This window comes from Amia ocellicauda, chromosome 15, assembly GCF_036373705.1.
Source record: "Amia ocellicauda isolate fAmiCal2 chromosome 15, fAmiCal2.hap1, whole genome shotgun sequence".
NCBI lineage: Eukaryota > Metazoa > Chordata > Actinopteri > Amiiformes > Amiidae > Amia > Amia ocellicauda.
This window is the reverse complement of record NC_089864.1, coordinates 29,169,243-29,189,317: the sequence shown is the minus strand read 5'-3', so window position 1 is coordinate 29,189,317 and position 20,075 is coordinate 29,169,243. Positions and strand designations below refer to the sequence as shown.

The following is a 20,075-nucleotide window of genomic DNA, read 5'->3' as shown; positions in this document are numbered from 1 at the left end:
GAACAGGAAGTGGAAGGGACCTGTTCTGAGTGACGCGCGCAGGGGCCAATGGCAGCTTTGATAGAGTGACGTTTTGATCGGGTGCCTACGGAACTGTGCAGAAACCCCTCCCCCTTGGGCACTGCTTCCTTTTTCAGATAACCGGGGTTGCATTCGCAACGTATCATTACAATTGTGTACTTACATATACTGTTAATCATTTTTACACATTATGTACATTGTAATAATTCATACTTACACTTTTCTTATGAATATCTACAAATGTAGTTACGGAGTACCTACTATGTAAATACACTGTAACTGGGAGACTTATTGTAAACTGTTACAATTTATTTCCTTATTTGAGTGCAAAACTCAAAAAAAAAATTGTAAACGCTATTTTATCTTTATCTAGTTACCATTCCACTTATTCTACATAAGTGTTCAAATCTGTCTTTTCTGTGCAGGCAAGTACAACCTTTCCCTGCTAATTCCTTGTAGTAAGCCTACTCTGTGACACAATTCATTTTCAATTCAGCTCATGTTCAGGTGTGCAGGACAGTGTTAAAAACCTGTTGCATATCCTTGTTTTCAGAGCAAGAGGCACAAACAAAATCTGAATCACACAGCACAGCTACAGCCGCTCATAGACTGTATTACTTTCATTTTATTACAATCTTTTAAAACAGATGCCATTTTTTAAGAAATTGTAAGACTAAATTGGTTTGTGATATTGTATGAATTTTGCACTGCATGGTTTGGTGCTGTAAACGCAATTTTCCCTCTAGTCACTCTCCCACCACAAGGACCTTGCTTCATGTTATTGACTGCCGTCTTAATGTACACCCCGCTGGTGCAGTTACCAGAGAGAATAAAACAGGAGGAACCCTTCACTTCACAGAACATCTATATCCAGTGGATAAAAAAAATAAATTGCTCTTTTGATTTGCATCCTTCATACTAGTATAGCTATGGGGCTCTCTTGTGCAAATGTACTCTCAATCATCATCAAAGGTCATGTCTTCCTGCCAAAGGGAGAGTAACTATTATGCCAGTCAATGCACTATGAAATTAGAGTGTCTGTCTGTGTGAAGGCCTGGAGCATGCTCGTATGTGAGTGTGTGAGCATGAGGGGCTTTGGGTTAACAAAAATAGTGGGAATTACATTTCATATCAGTCCTCAATTGGGTACTTTATAGAATCATTGGAAAAAACTATGTAGGACAAGTTAATTAATGTGACTTGTTTAGTCTCAATAGAGTAATTGTTGGGCTACGCATAGCATACACATAGCATAAGGTTATGATTACATGAAATATTAAAATGTAACAGACTGTATCCTTTTACAAACTGATCTTTATACTTATAATTTTAAATGGCATTTTCAATACTTCACTTTGGTTATAATTTATCATGGTAGTAAACATGCATCTAGAAACTTTAATATAATACCTGACAAAACATCAAGATATACATGGTCATTTTATGACTATGTTTTCAATTTCTTTTATTCTTAATAACAATGAATACACCAGCACCTCAGCATTCACAAATGTGGGTATTCGCGAGGTAGCCAAAAAATTTGAATGTTTTAAAAAGCCGACATCTGACTGTAAGATCGCAGGTTCGAATCCCACCATGGACATGAATGCGGAGTCCTTTAGCCTAGAAACTTAACACAGTCTTGAAATCACATTCGCTGTAGAAGCTCCTATAAAACCCAAATATTTAATTTAATTAATTTAATTTAATTTGTACAGTTTTAATAACATATAGCTGCTTACTGTCGTAACGTGCCATGGGGCACGGGAACAGGGGAACCCAGTTGTGGTGCGTGGTAGAGGTGGTCAGACAGGCATGGGTCAGATACCAGGCAGGACAGGGCAATCAAAGGCAAGGTGAAGACATGGTCGTGGTCACAGGCAAGGGTCGGGCGATCAGGCAAACAGAGTAATGAGGAAAGTCCAAAGTCATGGTCGGGAGGTCAGGGAAGAAATCCAGGCAACAAGGCAATAATCAAGGCACGGGGATTAACGCTCGGAGATGTAGCAGAATACTAACATAACTTTGCGATTACAGATAGTGAGTGAGGGGTTTATATGGGGACTAGAGGGAAGCAAGGACCCAGATTTGGAAGGTACATGGCGACTGGGGGCAGAGAGTGATTGAACAAGTGCACATGGTATTCAGGAATGTTGATGATTGATTGAAAGGGAGCTGGGAGAAGTGACTGGGAAGAAAGGGCGAATAAGTGGAACTGCAGTTAAACAGGGCGTGAGTGCTGGGCAGTAGCTGTGACAACTGTGCTTTATAGACATAATATCGAGTATGTACAGCATATCAGGTGCTCAGTTAAATTTATAAATACAGCTACAAGTTTCCTTCTGGTGTATTTTTCTCATATTTGTATACATTTTTGTTTTTATTCAAATTTGTATTTGGTTTTCACGGTTTTCCCTAGGTTGTTTTTGCCTAAGAAATCTTGTTTAGTGTTAATCATGAGGCAAAATGAAGGTTGCATATTAAGTGGGGGCAGTATAATCAGATCAAAATGATTATACACAAATTTCTACTCCCACAATCAAGGGTATGTGATTTAATTGATTTGGCTTGTTCTCTTGGCTATGGGAATGCCGGGTCCAGACGGCCAAACTCCCCTCTTACAGGGACTGAGGCAAGAAGCTGCTGCAGAGGCGGTGATAGGGGAGGTGGTGGGATGCAAAACGACGAACGCTAGGGGTGTGTGTTGATGGCGGGGTATTTATACTCTTTGACCAGAAGTGAGAGTGAAGACATCGGAATTGATTTATAAATTCCACTTCAGTAGCTAGACTTGATTTGGCTTGTTCTCTTGGTTACAGGAATGATGGTCTGAAGCCAGGTCCAGACCATCAAACCCCCAAAAGGTGAAGCTCCCTGTAACACTTGAGCAGTTTTAAGAGCAAAGAGCTAGTTGAATGTCCCGGATATTGGATTGGATAAAGGTTTGGTAAGCTTCGGAAGACCAACGTCTGAGAGACTTAATGAGGTGATCTGGTATACCTTTGTGTGCTCCGATACGAAATGAATGCCCAGAATATTGTTCGGCAGCGAACCCGGTTTGAGTCAGAATCTGGAAGAGATAGAAGAGGATATGAAGATATGCCGGGTGATGACATGTCCTTTCTCATCTATAAATAACGGGTTGGTGGGTGTGGCTCCTTGGGAGTGACAGAGTAAGTAAGGAGGTGATGGGTTCGTAGGGGATGATTGCGGATGAGAGTCTGAACAGATAAATGAGTGCACCATGACCTAGTTGATCCATTTTGCTTCGTTTGAGGCAAAAAATGAAGCAGTCAGTGGAATGAATAAAGATGTCTGCGATGCAAGGGTGAGTGGTGAGTGGTGAGTGAGTAAGATTAAAATGGGAGTTTGAAGCAGGGAATTCTGAGCATCTCAGAAAACAGAAAAAAGCAATAACGAACATGGTGTGGAGTGTGAGGTCCGTGGTAGGTGAGTGATAACGATTTTTTAAAGTCAAAATGCAGTGCATGAGTGTGTCAGTTGTGATGGGTAGGCGGCAGCGAGGATGAGGAGTTTAGTTTTTCTGTAGTCCTTTGAGAAGGAGGATGATTTGGGGGGTGTGACTGGGTGTTCCAGTTAACATTTTGTGAAAGTATTGTGTGCCTGAAAGGTGCACTTTGATGAAGGAGACTCTGAGATGCAAGTTGCGGTGTAGGAAACAGGAAAAGAAAATTGAATGAAACGTGAAAGTATTAGAATCCAGTAGGATTCTGGGGGCAAGACCGCTAAGTATGCTGTCTAATGAGTGAACGAGCCAGGGATGCAAAGGATGATTTAAGGGAAGATTAAATCTGAATAGAGATGGGAAGAGGTCCGCTTCTGGGGCCAATGTTCTGAATTTTTGAAATTGGAAATGAGAAAGAGAATTATCAATTGCGCACAAATTATGAATTGGTTAGTGATGGACAGCCATATGAGTCGTTTAAACAGTTTAATGATGTGTAGTGATTGTGAACGTCCTTTATTGATGATGTGTACGATTGCTAAACTGTCTGAATGTACAAGAATTTAGTTGCGAGACCAGGAAGAACCCAAAGAAATGCGGCCACGACGAGAGGGTATAATTTGCATAAAGTGGAGGAGAGGACCGAGGGGGGAAGCGAGGAAAGTTCGGGAGGCAAGGGCGCAGGAAGAGGGAATAGAAACGAGGCCAGGTGAAAACCTGAAGAAAAGACAGTTACAGAGGTAGTTACATAAGGAGAGGTTGAGATGGGCAAGGAGTTCAGACACAAGAGCGGGGATGTTAACGGGAGTGGACAAATGTCGTAGCAGTCAGCAGTCAACTGGGGAAGGAGGTTTTCCGGACAGGAGCGGGACGGCGGGGACACACAAGATGAGCATGGGCGTCACCACAGTGGCTGCAAATATGGAGGAAGCGGCAAGAGGAAGCACGACAACCTGCAGAGTTGAAGTTATTACAAACCTGCCTGCATCCGGCAAAAAGTACGGGGTGACCTTGGATGCTGGCACACTTGGCAGAAGACTGGGAAATGAGGGGAGCAGGAGACGACCGGGAAAATGAAGGGACAGTGGGAGCCGCGGGCTTGGTGAGGGAACAGTGCAAAGAGGTGAACTGAGAGATCCAAAATGATGGACATGTAGTCATCAAATTCACAGTGACAGTCGGGGAAGTTGGAACAAAGGATATAGCGATAGGTGGAAAAAGACAGGCAAACTTCGGAAATGGTTAGAGGTTTAAAAGGTCTGGGTTTTTTAAGGTGACTGAAACGGGGCCACAATCTATGGTCCTAGTAAGTATGGGGTCGTGCGCAGCGAGACTGAGGAGGGTAGAAAGATTAACATCCGTACCTTGTATGATTTGCTGGCGGTGGGAGAGCGGAACGGTAGGTGAAGAATACAGCAAAGCATTTTGGGGAGGGGGTAGAGGGGTGGCGGTGAAAAGCATGTAGTCCTAGAGTGGAGGAAGAAGAGCAGGAAGAGAAGGAAGGAACCCAGAAGAAGGGCCGGCAACCAGGTCAGTGGCAACCAGTGGAGGTGGTTCGAAAACCGGGGGAAAGTTGCACAGGGCTGCGGGGTTTGCTTCCGGGGGTTACGATGAGATAACCATACGGTGCAGCAGGGGATGGCAAAAGAGAGCCGCACAGGGCTGCAGGTGGCACTGCGGGTGGAACAGGGATGTAACCATACGGTGCAGCGTGGGTGGGGGGGGGGGCAAGAAGGAGCCACAAAGGGCTGGGGGAGAAGGCAAAGGGTGACCAAACGAGGCTAAGGGTGGGGCAGGGAAAGAGCCACACGGGGCTGCAGGGAGGGCCGGAGGCAACCAAACAAGGCTAGGGGTGGGAACTGCTGCCCGGGGCTGTAGGGAGGGCACCAGCGAATGAAGGGCTTGGGAGGTTGGGGCCTGCCGCCAGCACTGCAGGGTGTGAGCCGGGGTCAAACGGAGCAAGGCAAGTGTCGGGGGCGGCTCTTAAAGGAAACCGGGCCTGGGGTGGGATGTGGCGCTCCAGTCAGGACAGCAGAAAGTGTGGAGACGAGGGGGGACAGAGGAAAAGGACATAGCCATGGAAGAAGATGCTGGCCCTGGGGGAGGGAGCAGGGGACATGAAGGAGGGTGGAAGCCAGATTCAAGAAGGGAGGACAGGAACAAAGAAAGCAAAGAAACGGCGATGTTGGCGGCGGTAGTCAGGGGGAGGACAGGAGCGGAAAGTGGAATGGCGAGGGAGGAAGAGAAACCAGCGGGGCAGAACACGGAACAAGTTAAGGAGGTACGTCATCGGGACACGACTGCAGGGTGTGCAGGTGGATTGTTGCAGACAAAACTTGTGTACAGGTGAAGTAGCTGTGGCTTTCAGAGACTGTGAGGATGCGCGACTCCGTGTTTGTGTAAAACCTGAAGTAGGCTCGCGACGGTCCATTTCTTGATGGCGGGAACTGGTGGATGGGAGCGTGGGGTCGGAGGTCGAGAAGAGGTTGCCGATGATAAAAAACCAGAAGTGTCGAAGGAGGCCGGCACAGAGCAGCATGAGCGAGGAGCAGGAGACGGGCTGGAATCGCCGTCAGATCTGTAACCGGAGCCGTGCTGGGCAGCACAGAGATGGGGAGAGTGGGGACCGGAGCCACGGTGAAGGGAGAGCAGGAGCACTGAGTTCCAGGACATAGTTGGCAACAGGAGGCGGTAAGGTATCCATTGCCAAGCAATCGGTAGGAGACGAGTCGAACTGGACCAGGCAGGGTGACGAGCTGATGCCAAACTATGCAAAACAACAAACGCTAGGGGTGTGTGTTGATGATTCCACATAAATTCCACATATCCTTTGTGAATGTTGAGGTGCTGGTGTATATACTACTTCCTCATGCCCTAGAAAGATGGCATTTTTGGTATTTTCTTATATATTTTTTCAAAATAATGGATACATTACTATGCTGGTATGTCAAAATTTAAATTTAGGTCAAGGTTAAATATAAGCAAAAATAAAATGTATGCGTCTCCATGCTTGAAATAAGAACTCAGACCATAAGCATAAGGTACATGTGATAGTATGTTTCAAATTAACAGAGTGTTATATAAATGTTCATATAACTATGGGCACAGCATTTATCTGGTCTTGGCTTTTATACTCTAGAAGACAGTATAGACTCCTCTTAAAGCCACTTACTGAGTAATAATTAAGAATCACACCTTTGTTCTAGTTTATCATCTCAATTAGTGAAATGATGCACAATTGCATGAGTGGAACTTTGTAACTTGATTTTGCTCTGTTGCTCTTATTCCAGGCACAACTAAAAAGGTGTCCCATTTCCTTAAACAATAAACCAGTTGTGACATAAAATATCAATGACGCCTCCATTAAAAAAAATAGTGTCAGTTTGCAGTGGAAGATGCAGTATCCCTGCAATGGGAAACCAAATGTATTTTTGGTAAAATAAATTATCATTTTTTATTTTAGGCTAAATTGATGCAACAATGCTGTCATCCATCCATTTTCATCTGCCACTTCATCCACTACACTGTCATGGTAAACCTGCAGGCATGGGGTGCAAGACAAGATTTACCCTGGATTGGACCCCAGACCATTTCAGGGCAGCATGCATACACTACACTTACACAACTACAGGGCAGTTTAGAAAGGCCAATCAACCTTATGCCCTGTTTCCACTGGCGGATGCGTCAGGACGCGAACATGGATTTCACAGGACCCGGTGCAGTGCCGTGATTAGTTAAAAACATACTGAAGGACAATAATCGGAGCGGTAGCAGCCGATTTTATTAATATTTTATGAACAGCTGAACAGTGTTTCAGGCTGTCGTTTTGTGAATGGTTTGCAGGTCTGGGTTTCCCTCTAAAACATTAAGGACTGGTTTAAGAAATGCGTCCATAAACGCCATGACTGAAATGTGCACACTTTAGTTAAATTATAACCTGCTATATTGTAGCTGTATGATTAATCGTAAAATGTGTGTATTTTGTTTCAACTGTAACTTGCCAGGGTTAAGGACGTCTGCTAAGTAAATTAAAAATTATATGGCAAAAAGTGTGGTTTCCAGTTACAAATTTGTAGTAAGAGTAATAAGTTAAGGGAGTCAAGTTGTGCCATTTAAAATACATATCTACTAGCACATACAATAAAAACAATAACAAGAATAATAAATAGCAAATATTTTTATTGTTGCACATGGAAACGTTTTCTTACGGTAACTTAATGCTTGACTAAATATAAAGTTGTCTATACACGTTTAGCTAGTTCTAGTATCTCTTAAAAGAAATGTGTATTTATTATGCTGTCTCCAATCATGTAAAGCATAAATAATAAAATAGAAAAAAAGTCCTTTCCACATCAGGCTCTATCGCTCATAGTGTTGTTTTCTGTTTGAAACTAACCAAACCCACAATCGTTTTGCTCCTCCCACCACAGGGACGGACTTGCTACAATGGCCTGGTTTTACAAAAAGCTCTGGAACGTGTCCGAGGATGGATGGCACGGCACGGACACTTAAACCAGTGGAATCGAGGCATTAGAAGCCTGTCTTTGGGGTGTGGGACAAAACCTGAGCACCCAGAGAAAACCCACTATCGAACACAGGAGCAGTGTGAGGTGGAAGTGCTAACCACTGTGCCACAATGCTGGCCCTGCAAAACTTAAACTACAATTTACTTTCCATACTTGAAATACAATAAAGAAAATAAACAAAAAATACCATTGAATTTAATGTGTTCAAAATGTTTGGAAAAAAATGTATCATAGCAAATTCACATTAATACAAATCATCTGTATACTGAATACATTTTGAACAGGACAAGCCACAACTATTCTCTGTATACTGAATCAGTGCCTTGTTTGCTACACAAAAAGATAGCTTAACTTATTTGTAACATCTGCATCACGTGAATTTTGACTACAATGTTTAACAACAGGAACAATAATTATTTCACATTTAACTGATTTTAACCACATCAAAAACAACGTGCCTCTGGGTATTACTGTATTCTCTGAAAATTAAGGTGACTTTGTGCAAATCTAGAATTCTACCAGTATTTGACAATAGTACAAAATTATGGAATTAGTTCTTGTTTGCATAATATGACAGGTTTGCTGTATAAATGTATCTTAAAATGTAAAGGTTTCAAAATAAATAAAATATTTATTCTGAATTTACTTGTTTTACAAAAATAAAATAAGATAGTTACTTCCTGTTGTGGGGCTGCATTCTCTACACATTGCTGCTGTTTTTTAAAAAGAATGTGCAGTCATTTTGTGATATCACAACCATAGTAATTTTTATGTTTATTGGTTAAAGGGATGTTCATCCAACTTGGGGAGGTCAAATGAGCCTTTGCCTGCAATTTTCAAACAGCTTTCTGACTTTGACCATGATGATGAATGCTACTAATGGATTGCTTCTGGATGAATTGCATCCTCCTTTAGTTTTTATACCCTGTGGAAACAGGTGACATTTAGAAGATACTATAAAAGTTCAAGAAGTTGATAATTAACTTCCAGACAACAGAAAGTTGATGTACAATTATTTTTGCAGGACTTTATTTAGAGACACTAACAGATGTGAATAAATGATGTGATATTTGAAAAACTGTACATTGTGTTATTTGAAAAAACATGCCATTATGTGTAAATCATTTGATTCATTTATTTGATCAAGAACCTTTGCATACTTGCATTTATTTTGTTATATCATTTTTAACAATTTATAAAGGGTATGAATACATTCAGAGGCCACTGTATGTATGTGTATAAAATATAATACATCATATATACAGTGAGGGAAAAAAGTATTTGATCCCCTGCTGATTTTGTACGTTTGCCCACTGACAAAGAAATGATCAGTCTATAATTTTAATGGTAGGTGTATTTTAACAGTGAGAGACAGAATAACAACAAAAAAATCCAGAAAAACGCATTTCAAAAAATTATACATTGATTTGCATGTTAATGAGGGAAATAAGTATTTGACCCCTTCGACTTAGTACTTGGTGGCAAAACCCTTTTTGGCAATCACAGAGGTCAGAAGTTTCTTGTAGTTGGCCACCAGGTTTGCACACATCTCAGGAGGGATTTTGTCCCACTCCTCTTTGCAGATCCTCTCCAAGTCATTAAGGTTTCGAGCCAGACGTTTGGCAACTCGAACCTTCAGCTCCCTCCACAGATTTTCTATGGGATTAAGGTCTGGAGACTGGCTAGGCCACTCCAGGACCTTAATGTGCTTCTTCTTGAGCCACTCCTTTGTTGCCTTGGCTGTGTGTTTTGGGTCATTGTCATGCTGGAATACCCATCCACGAACCATTTTCAATGCCCTGGCTGAGGGAAGGAGGTTCTCACCCAAGATTTGACGGTACATGGCCCCGTCCATTGTCCCTTTGATGCGGTGCAGTTGTCCTGTCCCCTTAGCAGAAAAACACCCCCAAAGCATAATGTTTCCACCTCCATGTTTCACGGTGGGGATGGTGTTCTTGGGGTCATTCCTCCTCCTCCAAACATGGCGAGTTGAGTTGATGCCAAAGAGCTCGATTTTGGTCTCATCTGACCACAACACTTTCACCCAGTTCTCCTCTGAATCATTCAGATGTTGGCAAACTTCAGATGGGCCTGTACATGTGCTTTCTTGAGCAGGGGGACCTTGCGGGCGCTGCAGGATTTCAGTCCTTCACGGCATAGTGTGTTACCAATTGTTTTTTTGGTGACTATGGTCCCAGCTGCCTTGAGATCATTAACAAGATCCTCCAGTGTAGTTGTGGGCTGATTCCTCACCGTTCTCATGATCATTGAAACTCCATGAGGTAAGATCTTGCATGGAGCCCCAGACCGAGGAAGACTGACAGTTATTTTGTGTTTCTTCCATTTGCGAATAATCGCACCAACTGTTGTCACCTTCTCACCAAGCTGCTTGGCGATGGTCTTGTAACCCATTCCAGCCTTTTGTAGGTCTACAATCTTGTCCCTGACATCCTTGGACTGCTCTTTGGTCTTGGCCATGGTGGAGAGTTTGGAATCTGATTGATTGATTGCTTCTGTGGACAGGCGTCTTTTATACAGGTAACGAGCTGAGATTAGGAGCACTCCCTTTAAGAGAGTGCTCCTAATCTCAGCTCGTTACCTGTATAAAAGACACCTGGGAGCCAGAAATCTTGCTGATTGATAGGGGATCAAATACTTATTTCCCTCATTAACATGCAAATCAATGTATAACTTTTTTGAAATGCGTTTTTCTGTATTTTTTTTGTTGTTATTCTGTCTCTCACTGTTAAAATACACCTACCATTAAAATTATAGACTGATCATTTCTTTGTCAGTTGGCAAATGTACAAAATCAGCAGGGGATCAAATACTTTTTTCCCTCACTGTACGTGTATATCACCTATCCTCTGCTCAGAAGAAAATATAATAGTTATTATATGTTTTGCTATATACATGTTTGTTTTTCTCCTGTTGTCGATGATTTCAATACATTATTTCAATAAATGTGGGTTTGACATACCACTTGTAAAATGTGACTGTCAATTTACAAAATTAGCTTTTCTAGTTATTGCAATAGACTTTAAAGCAATGAAATGCAATACACACTAATGTGAAGCATTTGGAATGATTACTGAAGCAGGTGTACAGAAAAAGTAATAATATTCAAAATAAGCCATTCTCCTATTTTATATTGCTCCCTGCAGACTCCAAGAAGCCAAAGCGAGAGGGAAAGAAGAAGGAACGCACCCCACTGGACTAGCGATGCTGCTGTTTAATAGGGAAGGTGCTTTATCAATATGGGTTGTAGAATTTCTCTTAGTAGTCTCCAGCCTGTAACTTTTTATTCCCACGTATAATAGATCATCTGTTCAGATGAAAAATAATTTGTAGCAGATATAATACAAAACAAATAAAACATCAACAAAAAATAAAATATTATGTTTCCTTTTAAACCATAGAAATGTAACTGTAATTGTAACTCTTAGGGATTTTAATATCCAATAATATAAACAACGCAAAGTGATTAATACTAGATTTTATGGAACTTCCTGAATAATTCTTCCTTTTTAAGTAACATATTTGAATGTAATACTTGAAAAAACATAATTCAGACATAACCTTACACATGATAATAGTAATAATAATCATAATAATTATGATTATTATTATATATTGTCAGGTTTCAATCGGGACAGTGTATTGCATAGTTAGTAGGAAATATTTTAATAATTTTTTACTTCATTGTTTTTTATTTGTGATTGGTTCTGTAGATTTATTCCCAGCTGTGCTATATGTTTTCTCTGCTATATGCTGTGCTAAATCAAAACTTCAACCCACTTCAGAATCACAAATCCTATAAGCAATGTTTGATGGTGAAATATATGCAGTTGTCAAATCTTATCCTATAGTGAGTCTCAAATAGCTAAAATTGGGTATACAAGTTTATTCTAACAAAATCTGAATTTCCAATCCAAGAGTACACTTAATGTATTAATTTAATGTATTCTGAATTATTGTTTTATCACATATAGGAAGAGATATCAATCACCTGTGAAAATGCATTATAAACAGCATACACACTATTTAAATTAATATTAGTGAGATTCTAATGCTTTTTAGCAAACTGAAGTTAAACTTGAACACCATCTTGAGAACTGGTGTAGCAGATTTCATTGGAATCCCACAATCTAATGCAGAATCAGTTCTTCTGAAAATGTGAATGTTTGAAAAGAGCACTTCAAAGTGATGTGTTTGGAATTTGCTGATAGCAGCTTGGTTGAAGTTTTCATTTAATCCAGAGCTCGGTTAAGATTAAATTAATCTTTCTCAATCAGCTGTGAATTGCTCTTGTACCAATAAAGGAGAACCTACTATGTAACAAATAAACACAACCAAATTCAATGTAAAAACACAAAACCTTCAGAATGAATACTACATATTAAAACTAAGGCCTGGAACAAATTAAAACTTGACATACCCACCAATTACATATTACAATTTCAATGCTGGATAGTGGTTTTATTTTATTTTATTTATTTTATTTTTTATTTTTTTTGGGAGGGGGGGTTGTATGTTGTATGACTTCTCCTTCTACCGATTGCAAAACTGCCATCAAGTACTGAGTTTTTAATTTATGATAGGTGGGTGGTCAAAGCTACCAGACAGTCAATGACATTAAATAATTTTTCAGAACTATGGTGTCTTTTAAATGTGTTTGCAATGCAGTGTCTCATTTTATGTGGAACATCTAATTTACTCTGAATAATATTTGCCCATTTTTGTTTTCAAGCAGTTTGGAATCAAAGTATGTTAAAGATTCAGATCATTGAGCTTAATTCCAATTTGTCTCTTAGCAAATACAGTAAATCCAAGGAGACTCAAGCAAAACCCTAATGTTTAAATTGTACTATTCCTACTACTAACTATGGAAGAAGTTTGGCTGTGTTTTCTTTTTCTTTTCATGTGACTCAGAGGAAATTTAAGTGTATTTTTAATGCCACTGTATCAAATCCAGTGCACTTTATTTTCCTTTTTTATTAGTGGAAAAATAATAAAACAACATTTAATAATCTTTGAGGACAAAACTACATTGATTAAACATTGATTAAATGTAAAAAAACTGATTAAAATTTTGAAAAATAAGATCTATAAATTGTGTTTGATTCAGTGTTCTGTTAACTAATGTGCCTCAAAACTCAAGGGATTTGTATAGCATACACAGTTTAATACTGCTGTATTTTTCATTCTTTTTCTTTTTTCAAACACATATGAATTTCTACCATAGTTAATAAAATAAATAAAAAAGTCTATTGCAGTTTTTTTTTTTTTTGTGGTCTAGGTCTACTACTACTACCACTACTTACTGTTATTATTGAATTTAGTAAAACAATAAAATACTCATGTAATATGTAGTTTTTCACTTTCACAGATGTTCTTAAGTCACTCGGATGTATTTTCAAAACAAAAGTATATCTCAATAGCCATGAATCACTGTATAGCTAATGTTTAAAGTGATGAACTAGTTGCAGTGGCATTTTAATATGCCATCTTTTGTAACTTCAACTAAATCCATTATGCTTTCAAAAACATACTGAATTCTTACACATATATCATGCAGTCTTTCAGGCTCATAAATAAATTAAAGCAAAACCTAAATATGTATACACATTATTTTTGCAGTTGATTATTAAACAAACAATGCAAAAGGTATTAATGTCAGAAACCAGGATATATTTGTTTCCATTACATTAGACAGGGGCAAACCTTTCATTTCCAAAATATATTGAATCTAGAATCTAAGCCTGGACCAAATTGACCTAATGTAAACCCACTATATGGTTTAAACTTAAATCTGCATTTTTTTGTACTTAGGTTAGGACTCACAAAACATATGAAAAACAATTCAGATAGAAAATCAGATATCTAACACATGTAGACATTTATTTTTTCATTCACTTCTGCCACTTCAATTATCAATTATTTTATTATCAAGCATATAATGCTTTCAGCCCTCTCTGGATTCTGACCTTATACTTGATTACATGATACTGCATTCAAAAACTTAAACATCCCAGTTGTCTGCATAGAGGTTCTTCTTTCCAACAGGCAATTACTGTATTCTATTTTACATGGATGTTTCCTGTAGGGACAGTGGACGTGAATTTCAATGTCTTTTTTTACAAAATTCAGTCTCAAAATAAATTTAAGATTAAATCCTGGAAAGTTAGTGTGTTTTTCTTCCTTTTAATACAATTAAGGGAAAAAGCTGTCACAGCATGAGCACTGAGAACCCCTTAATTGAATAAAGAGTCTAGGTTACTTTTTTGTTTATTCTTCAGTCATAGCTGAGGAAGGATACTGCGAACACCTGACTTTGATTATTCTCAGTTATGAGGAACTTTCTTGTGTTAAAAATGCACATACCATGCCGACAAAATTAGACATGAGACTTTCACCTTTGACTACTACTCATCCATGGCTTAGAGATTCAACTAACCTGAACTTATATATATATATATATATATATATATATATATATATATATATATATATATATATACACTCACCTAAAGGATTATTAGGAACACCTGTTCAATTTCTCATGAATGCAATTATCTAACCAACCAATCACATGGCAGTTGCTTCAATGCATTTAGGGGTGTGGTCCTGGTCAAGACAATCTCCTGAACTCCAAACTGAGTGTCTGAATGGGAAAGAAAGGTGATTTAAGCAATTTTGAGCGTGGCATGATTGTTGGTGCCAGACGGGCCGGTCTGAGTATTTCACAATCTGCTCAGTTACTGGGATTTTCACACACAACCATTTCTAGGGTTTACAAAGAATGGTGTGAAAAGGGAAAAACATCCAGTATGCGGCAGTCCTGTGGGCGAAAATGCCTTGTTGATGCTAGAGGTCAGAGGAGAATGGGCCGATTGATTCAAGCTGATAGAAGAGCAACTTTGACTGAAATAACCACTCGTTACAACCGAGGTATGCAGCAAAGCATTTGTGAAGCCACAACAAGTACAACCTTGAGGCGGATGGGCTACAATAGCAGAAGACCCCACCGGGTACCACTCATCTCCACTACCAATAGGAAAAAGAGGCTACAATTTGCACAAGCTCACCAAAATTGGACAGTTGAAGACTGGAAAAATGTTGCCTGGTCTGATGAGTCTCGATTTCTGTTGAGACATTCAGATGGTAGAGTCAGAATTTGGCGTAAACAGAATGAGAACATGGATCCATCATGCCTTGTTACCACTGTGCAGGCTGGTGGTGGTGGTGTAATGGTGTGGGGGATGTTTTCTTGGCATACTTTAGGCCCCTTAGTGCCAATTGGGCATTGTTTAAATGCCACGGCCTACCTGAGCATTGTTTCTGACCATGTCCATCCCTTTATGACCACCATGTACCCATCCTCTGATGGCTACTTCCAGCAGGATAATGCACCATGTCACAAAGGTCGAATCATTTCAAATTGGTTTCTTGAACATGACAATGAGTTCACTGTACTAAACTGGCCCCCACAGTCACCAGCTCTCAACCCAATAGAGCATCTTTGGGATGTGGTGGAACGGGAGCTTCGGGCCCTGGATGTGCATCCCACAAATCTCCACCAACTGCAAGATGCTATCCTATCAATATGGGCCAACATTTCTAAAGAATGCTTTCAGCACTTTGTTGAATCAATGCCACGTAGAATTAAGGCAGTTCTGAAGGCGAAAGGGGGTCAAACACAGTATTAGTATGGTGTTCCTAATAATCCTTTAGGTGAGTGTATATATATATATATATATATAGAGAGAGAGATATTTAATAATTTAATATGTATCATTCCCTACATCAACTGTATGCTCATACTTCCGTAGGAACCCGATCAAAACGTCACTCTATTAAAGCTGCCATTGGCCCCTGCGCTCGTCTCTCAGAACAGGTCCCTTCCCACTTCCTGTTTTGTAAAACATGATGTCAGCTTAGGTTCGTCCTCTTTTGCCATTTCAGGTGGACTGGAGAACATGAGCTCTCTGTGTTTGTGTTTGTGCATTAGACCTGTATTGTTATTTAACAATTATTATTCGGTTGGTTGGCTTCATGGCTGTGCTGTTCACCACCTCTTATTATTGTCTGTGTCTATTTGTGTGATATTAGTTATTATTGATAGCTAATCTGACTCTGCTCTGTCCATGCATCGGGGCTCCAGTGTGCTTTCGGTTTCAGTTTCAGCTACAAATAGCACACTTTAAAAATAATAGTCGTATTTGTATAGTGCCTTATATAGTCCGACTGCTTGCTGTGTTGGTTTTTTGTCCATAGGGCTTTTTCCTCCACAGCAGGAGCGCTAGTAGCGGCAGTAAAATCTGAGGCCCTGCTGCCCGGCCTGAGCCTTGGTGTGTCGTAAGACATCTTGCCTGTGTGCTGCGGCTGTAGGAGATCTTGCTCTCTCAGTTCGCTGAGAACGAGCACTGCTAACCCTCCCCGTCCGTGCGTGTAGGCCTCGGTCTTACATCCCGCTATGGCTGGTAGTCTATTACCCTCGGGCCCCTTGGACCCCGGACTCCGTGTCACCCGGTGTCCCCATAAACCCTGGCACACATGGTGTGGTTAAGCCTACTGGCCTACACGGCGCTTGTATCCAGCACCTGGTGTTCGGCATACACAGCGTTCAGTCCGGCAACAGCAAAGTTTCGTTTGGTTGGTGTGTAGTGCCCCTGTGTACATAAACGTTGCCGGGTGGAGATGCACTTACATGCCTTGTACAATCGCGTGTGTGTTCGGCGATGAGCTCCTCTCGCCCCCGCCACTGTGCCACTTGCCCGCCTGGAGTGGGGAGGTCCTATGCCACGTCTGTCTGGGCACTGACAGCCAGTGCAATTTGGCCACGACTTCTGGGTCCGCTACGGCATGCCCGGAGGTCTGCAATTCCACCGGGCGCCGCCGCAATCACCGCCACACCCAAAGGTCTCCCACTCCAGTGAGTGACTAGGGGGCCTCAGGGGCGCTGGATCTCCGCCTCTCCCTGAACCTCCCACGCTTGCGTCTCTACCTACACCCACTGCTGCGCCAGTTGCCGCTACCGCACCTGCCATGGCAGCTGCACCCCCTGCTACGGCCACACGCGCCCTTGTGCGTGCACGTGTCACTAATTAGCTGATGCCCGTGGCTAACACTATTTAGGGTGGCTTTACCCCCCCTGTATTTTCTCTCAGCCCCCCTAAAAATAATAAGGATTTGAAGTAACGGGGCAGTCAAATAGTCCGATAAAGCACCGTCAGCCGCCCCTTGTATTTTCACTCATCCCCCCTAAAAATATTACCACAAAATAATCGAAGAATGAAGAAGTAACTTCGCAAAACACTGTCAGCACCCCCCACCCCCCCATGCAGCCCCATGAAGCCCTCCTAAAACCTGAAGTCTAGACCCGCCGCTGGCGTTAGCTAGACAATGACAACATCATTAGCCACCTAGTTTACCTTGGAGCAGACAAATGTACGTTTGTTAATCTTCGCAGTATTTAGCTGGGAATGGGGCCTCCCACACTGTCTTACCCACTGCCGGCATTTTCCCCATGGGTTTTGGAAAGGGGAAAAAAATTACTCCCCCCTCTAAACTTTTGGGGTACGTGCTGTCGGGTCTGCAGGTGCCGCAGGCACAGTGTTTCACCATTTTGAGCATGAATGACGAAAACTTGACGGACCTTCTTCGAGTAGTGACCAGTTGCTAAGGTAGGATTGGACAAGGACTGTTTGGCGGCGGGGCTTTGCGAAATGTCAATTGACTATCTGGCAATCAGAAAATCCATTGGCATGAGTTTCAGTGATGATTTCCACCACATTAACATAAGCAAATGCAACAGAGTCATGGGAACATATTTTTTGCATTTAAAAATCAATAGAAGACAGCTGCATATGATGAATTGCCAACAACGTCGGGCTACCATATGGATTTGTCGGAATAATGTGACAGCACACATATTTCTTTTTAAATCAAGCTAACCAAAATGGTTTATTTCACTGTAAACATTAAAAACAATGTGTAAATGAGTAAACAAAGTGAGTGCTTGGCATTTTTTTCTGGTCGCCGAGAGTTGAGAAATGTGAAACTCTGGGTAAAATGCAGCGCTCGTCACTGTCACTTTTTACCCAGCCATCCTATCCAGTGGAGAAAGGGCGGGACAAATACCACACTGACTGTCCGTCCTCTCTCTCTACATGCTTCAGCCTTCCCTTCATCCAGAGCAAGAACCAGAGCAATTACTCTACCTTGTGCCGACATTTTACATTCAGTATTTGTTAGCAACACAAACTATCTGCGACATTAGGTACTTCAACACATTACTTCCACGGATATTCCATATCATAGCACTAAAACAGCGCTGCGCCTCCAAAGCACTAAGGTGCTTTCAGAAGAGCACCGGCCACTGTCAGCTGCAGAAAACGCTAACCATAAGGCAGCGCATGTTGTCATGCAGATTAATTTTGGTGCAAGTGCGCCAGCTTGCCCTTCTAGAATATAAAATATATTACAATTATTGTAATAATACAATACTCCAGTAACTTGATTTGACTGACCAAAAAAAAAAAAAAAAAAAAAAAACGACTGCTTGACTTGAAGAATCTCAGTCGACTTTCAGGGGCAGCCCTAATATAATGTGCAGTGCAATTAAACTACCACAAATCTACAGCTGGTGTGTTAACCCACCTAAAAGCCAAAAACCCTTCTGCGAAACTAGCAATGACAGAAAAGGAAAGAGGACCACAACAAATTCATATTATTAATCTACATACACAGCCAGCTATTGCTATTTATTTGTATTCACTGGAACTCGATCGCACACGTATGTTTCCGAACGCAGACAGTCTGTTGAGTGTGGTTTGGAAACATGGAAAAGTAGGCTACATAGTTAAGTAGATTGTATAAATTAGCTGTATTGTATTTTGCTGTTATGACTGTTGTAGCTCACATTGCTAAATTATTATTGAATGAAAATTAAATAAATAATTGAAAAAGAGAAACATTTTGGTCGGTCAGTTACAACTGTAATAGCAAACTATTCCTTTATAATCACAACCTTTATTGTGACAGTGTCTGCTTTTTGAAGATCGCTTGCAGTCTTTGTATTGTGCAGGCGGGAAGGGAAAGTTTGCAGTAAAGTTATATATTTTATTAACTGTAGGGTAACTGCAAGTGTTTATGTAGGGATTAGTGCTGATATTTAGAAGGAGAGCATTTATCTTTCTGGATGAGAGCCCTTAACATATTATAGGCTAAATACCAATGTGAGTCCAATGCATCGGAAATAAAACTATGCCAAATTTAATTATTTTATGAGCTATGTAGAACCCAAGGTAAAGAATTGAAGTCTTCAAGCACAGAGGATAATGTATTTATTTAACATGCCAGGCCTGGGAGGCCCTGACATGGAAGCTCTAGAGGCAGTCTGAGAGGAGTCTCTCTGAACAGCAAAATATTTACAGTTTTTATACAATGCATGATATGTGGTTCTGTGGGCAGGGTTCAGACACATGTTTCCAATAAGTGTTATCTCGAGGTCAGGTCTCTGGCTCTTGTAATGTTCGTGGTTGTCTTCCTGGGGGAAGGTGTGAGATGCAGAAACTGGATGGCTTCCTTGGATATACTGGGAGAGGTCCAGTCCCATTGTCATCATAGCAACTGTTAATCAATAACTATGATGTGACCTCTCCAACCTTAAGATAAGCCACAGAACACCTTGAAGCAAATGTTGGGAGGAACTTCTGCAGTGTCAGCACTAGTAAAAACAGCCTTGCTAACATTTGCTTGCTTGACAATTAATACAGTTGGCTCTGTTGACATATTACTATTTCAAACATGAATATAAAATATTATACAGTTTATATAAAACATTAATACCGGCTCTTCAGGCTACTACTACGTCTACTGTTCTAACATTCACAGATGTGTTTGGGTATTACGACATAATTGCTGAAATGACATTGGCTACTTCTTGAATGTACATGGACCCAGTGTTTCTATATTCAATCTGTTGGCAAAACAAATGTGTAAACATTGAAAGAAATTTAAAAAAACAACCAAAAATTCATCAGCAATATGCATATTCA

General features: G+C 40.7%; 1 protein-coding gene across 4 annotated transcripts in view; it reads left to right on the top strand.

The window, feature by feature from the left end:
- ptn (pleiotrophin) overlaps positions 1-14,196 on the top strand; it is a 124,320-nt gene extending 110,124 nt beyond the window's left edge. For 3 of the 4 annotated variants that reach the window (XM_066724617.1, XM_066724616.1, XM_066724619.1), the window contains one exon: positions 11,178-14,196. In XM_066724617.1, coding sequence (XP_066580714.1) covers positions 11,178-11,249 — 72 coding nt within the window. In that variant the 3' untranslated portion in view covers positions 11,250-14,196. Of the gene's footprint in view, positions 1-7,917; positions 9,238-11,177 lie in introns of those variants that run through there. The other variant, XM_066724618.1, reaches the window with a different exon arrangement.
- Positions 14,197-20,075: the final 5,879 nt, after the last annotated feature.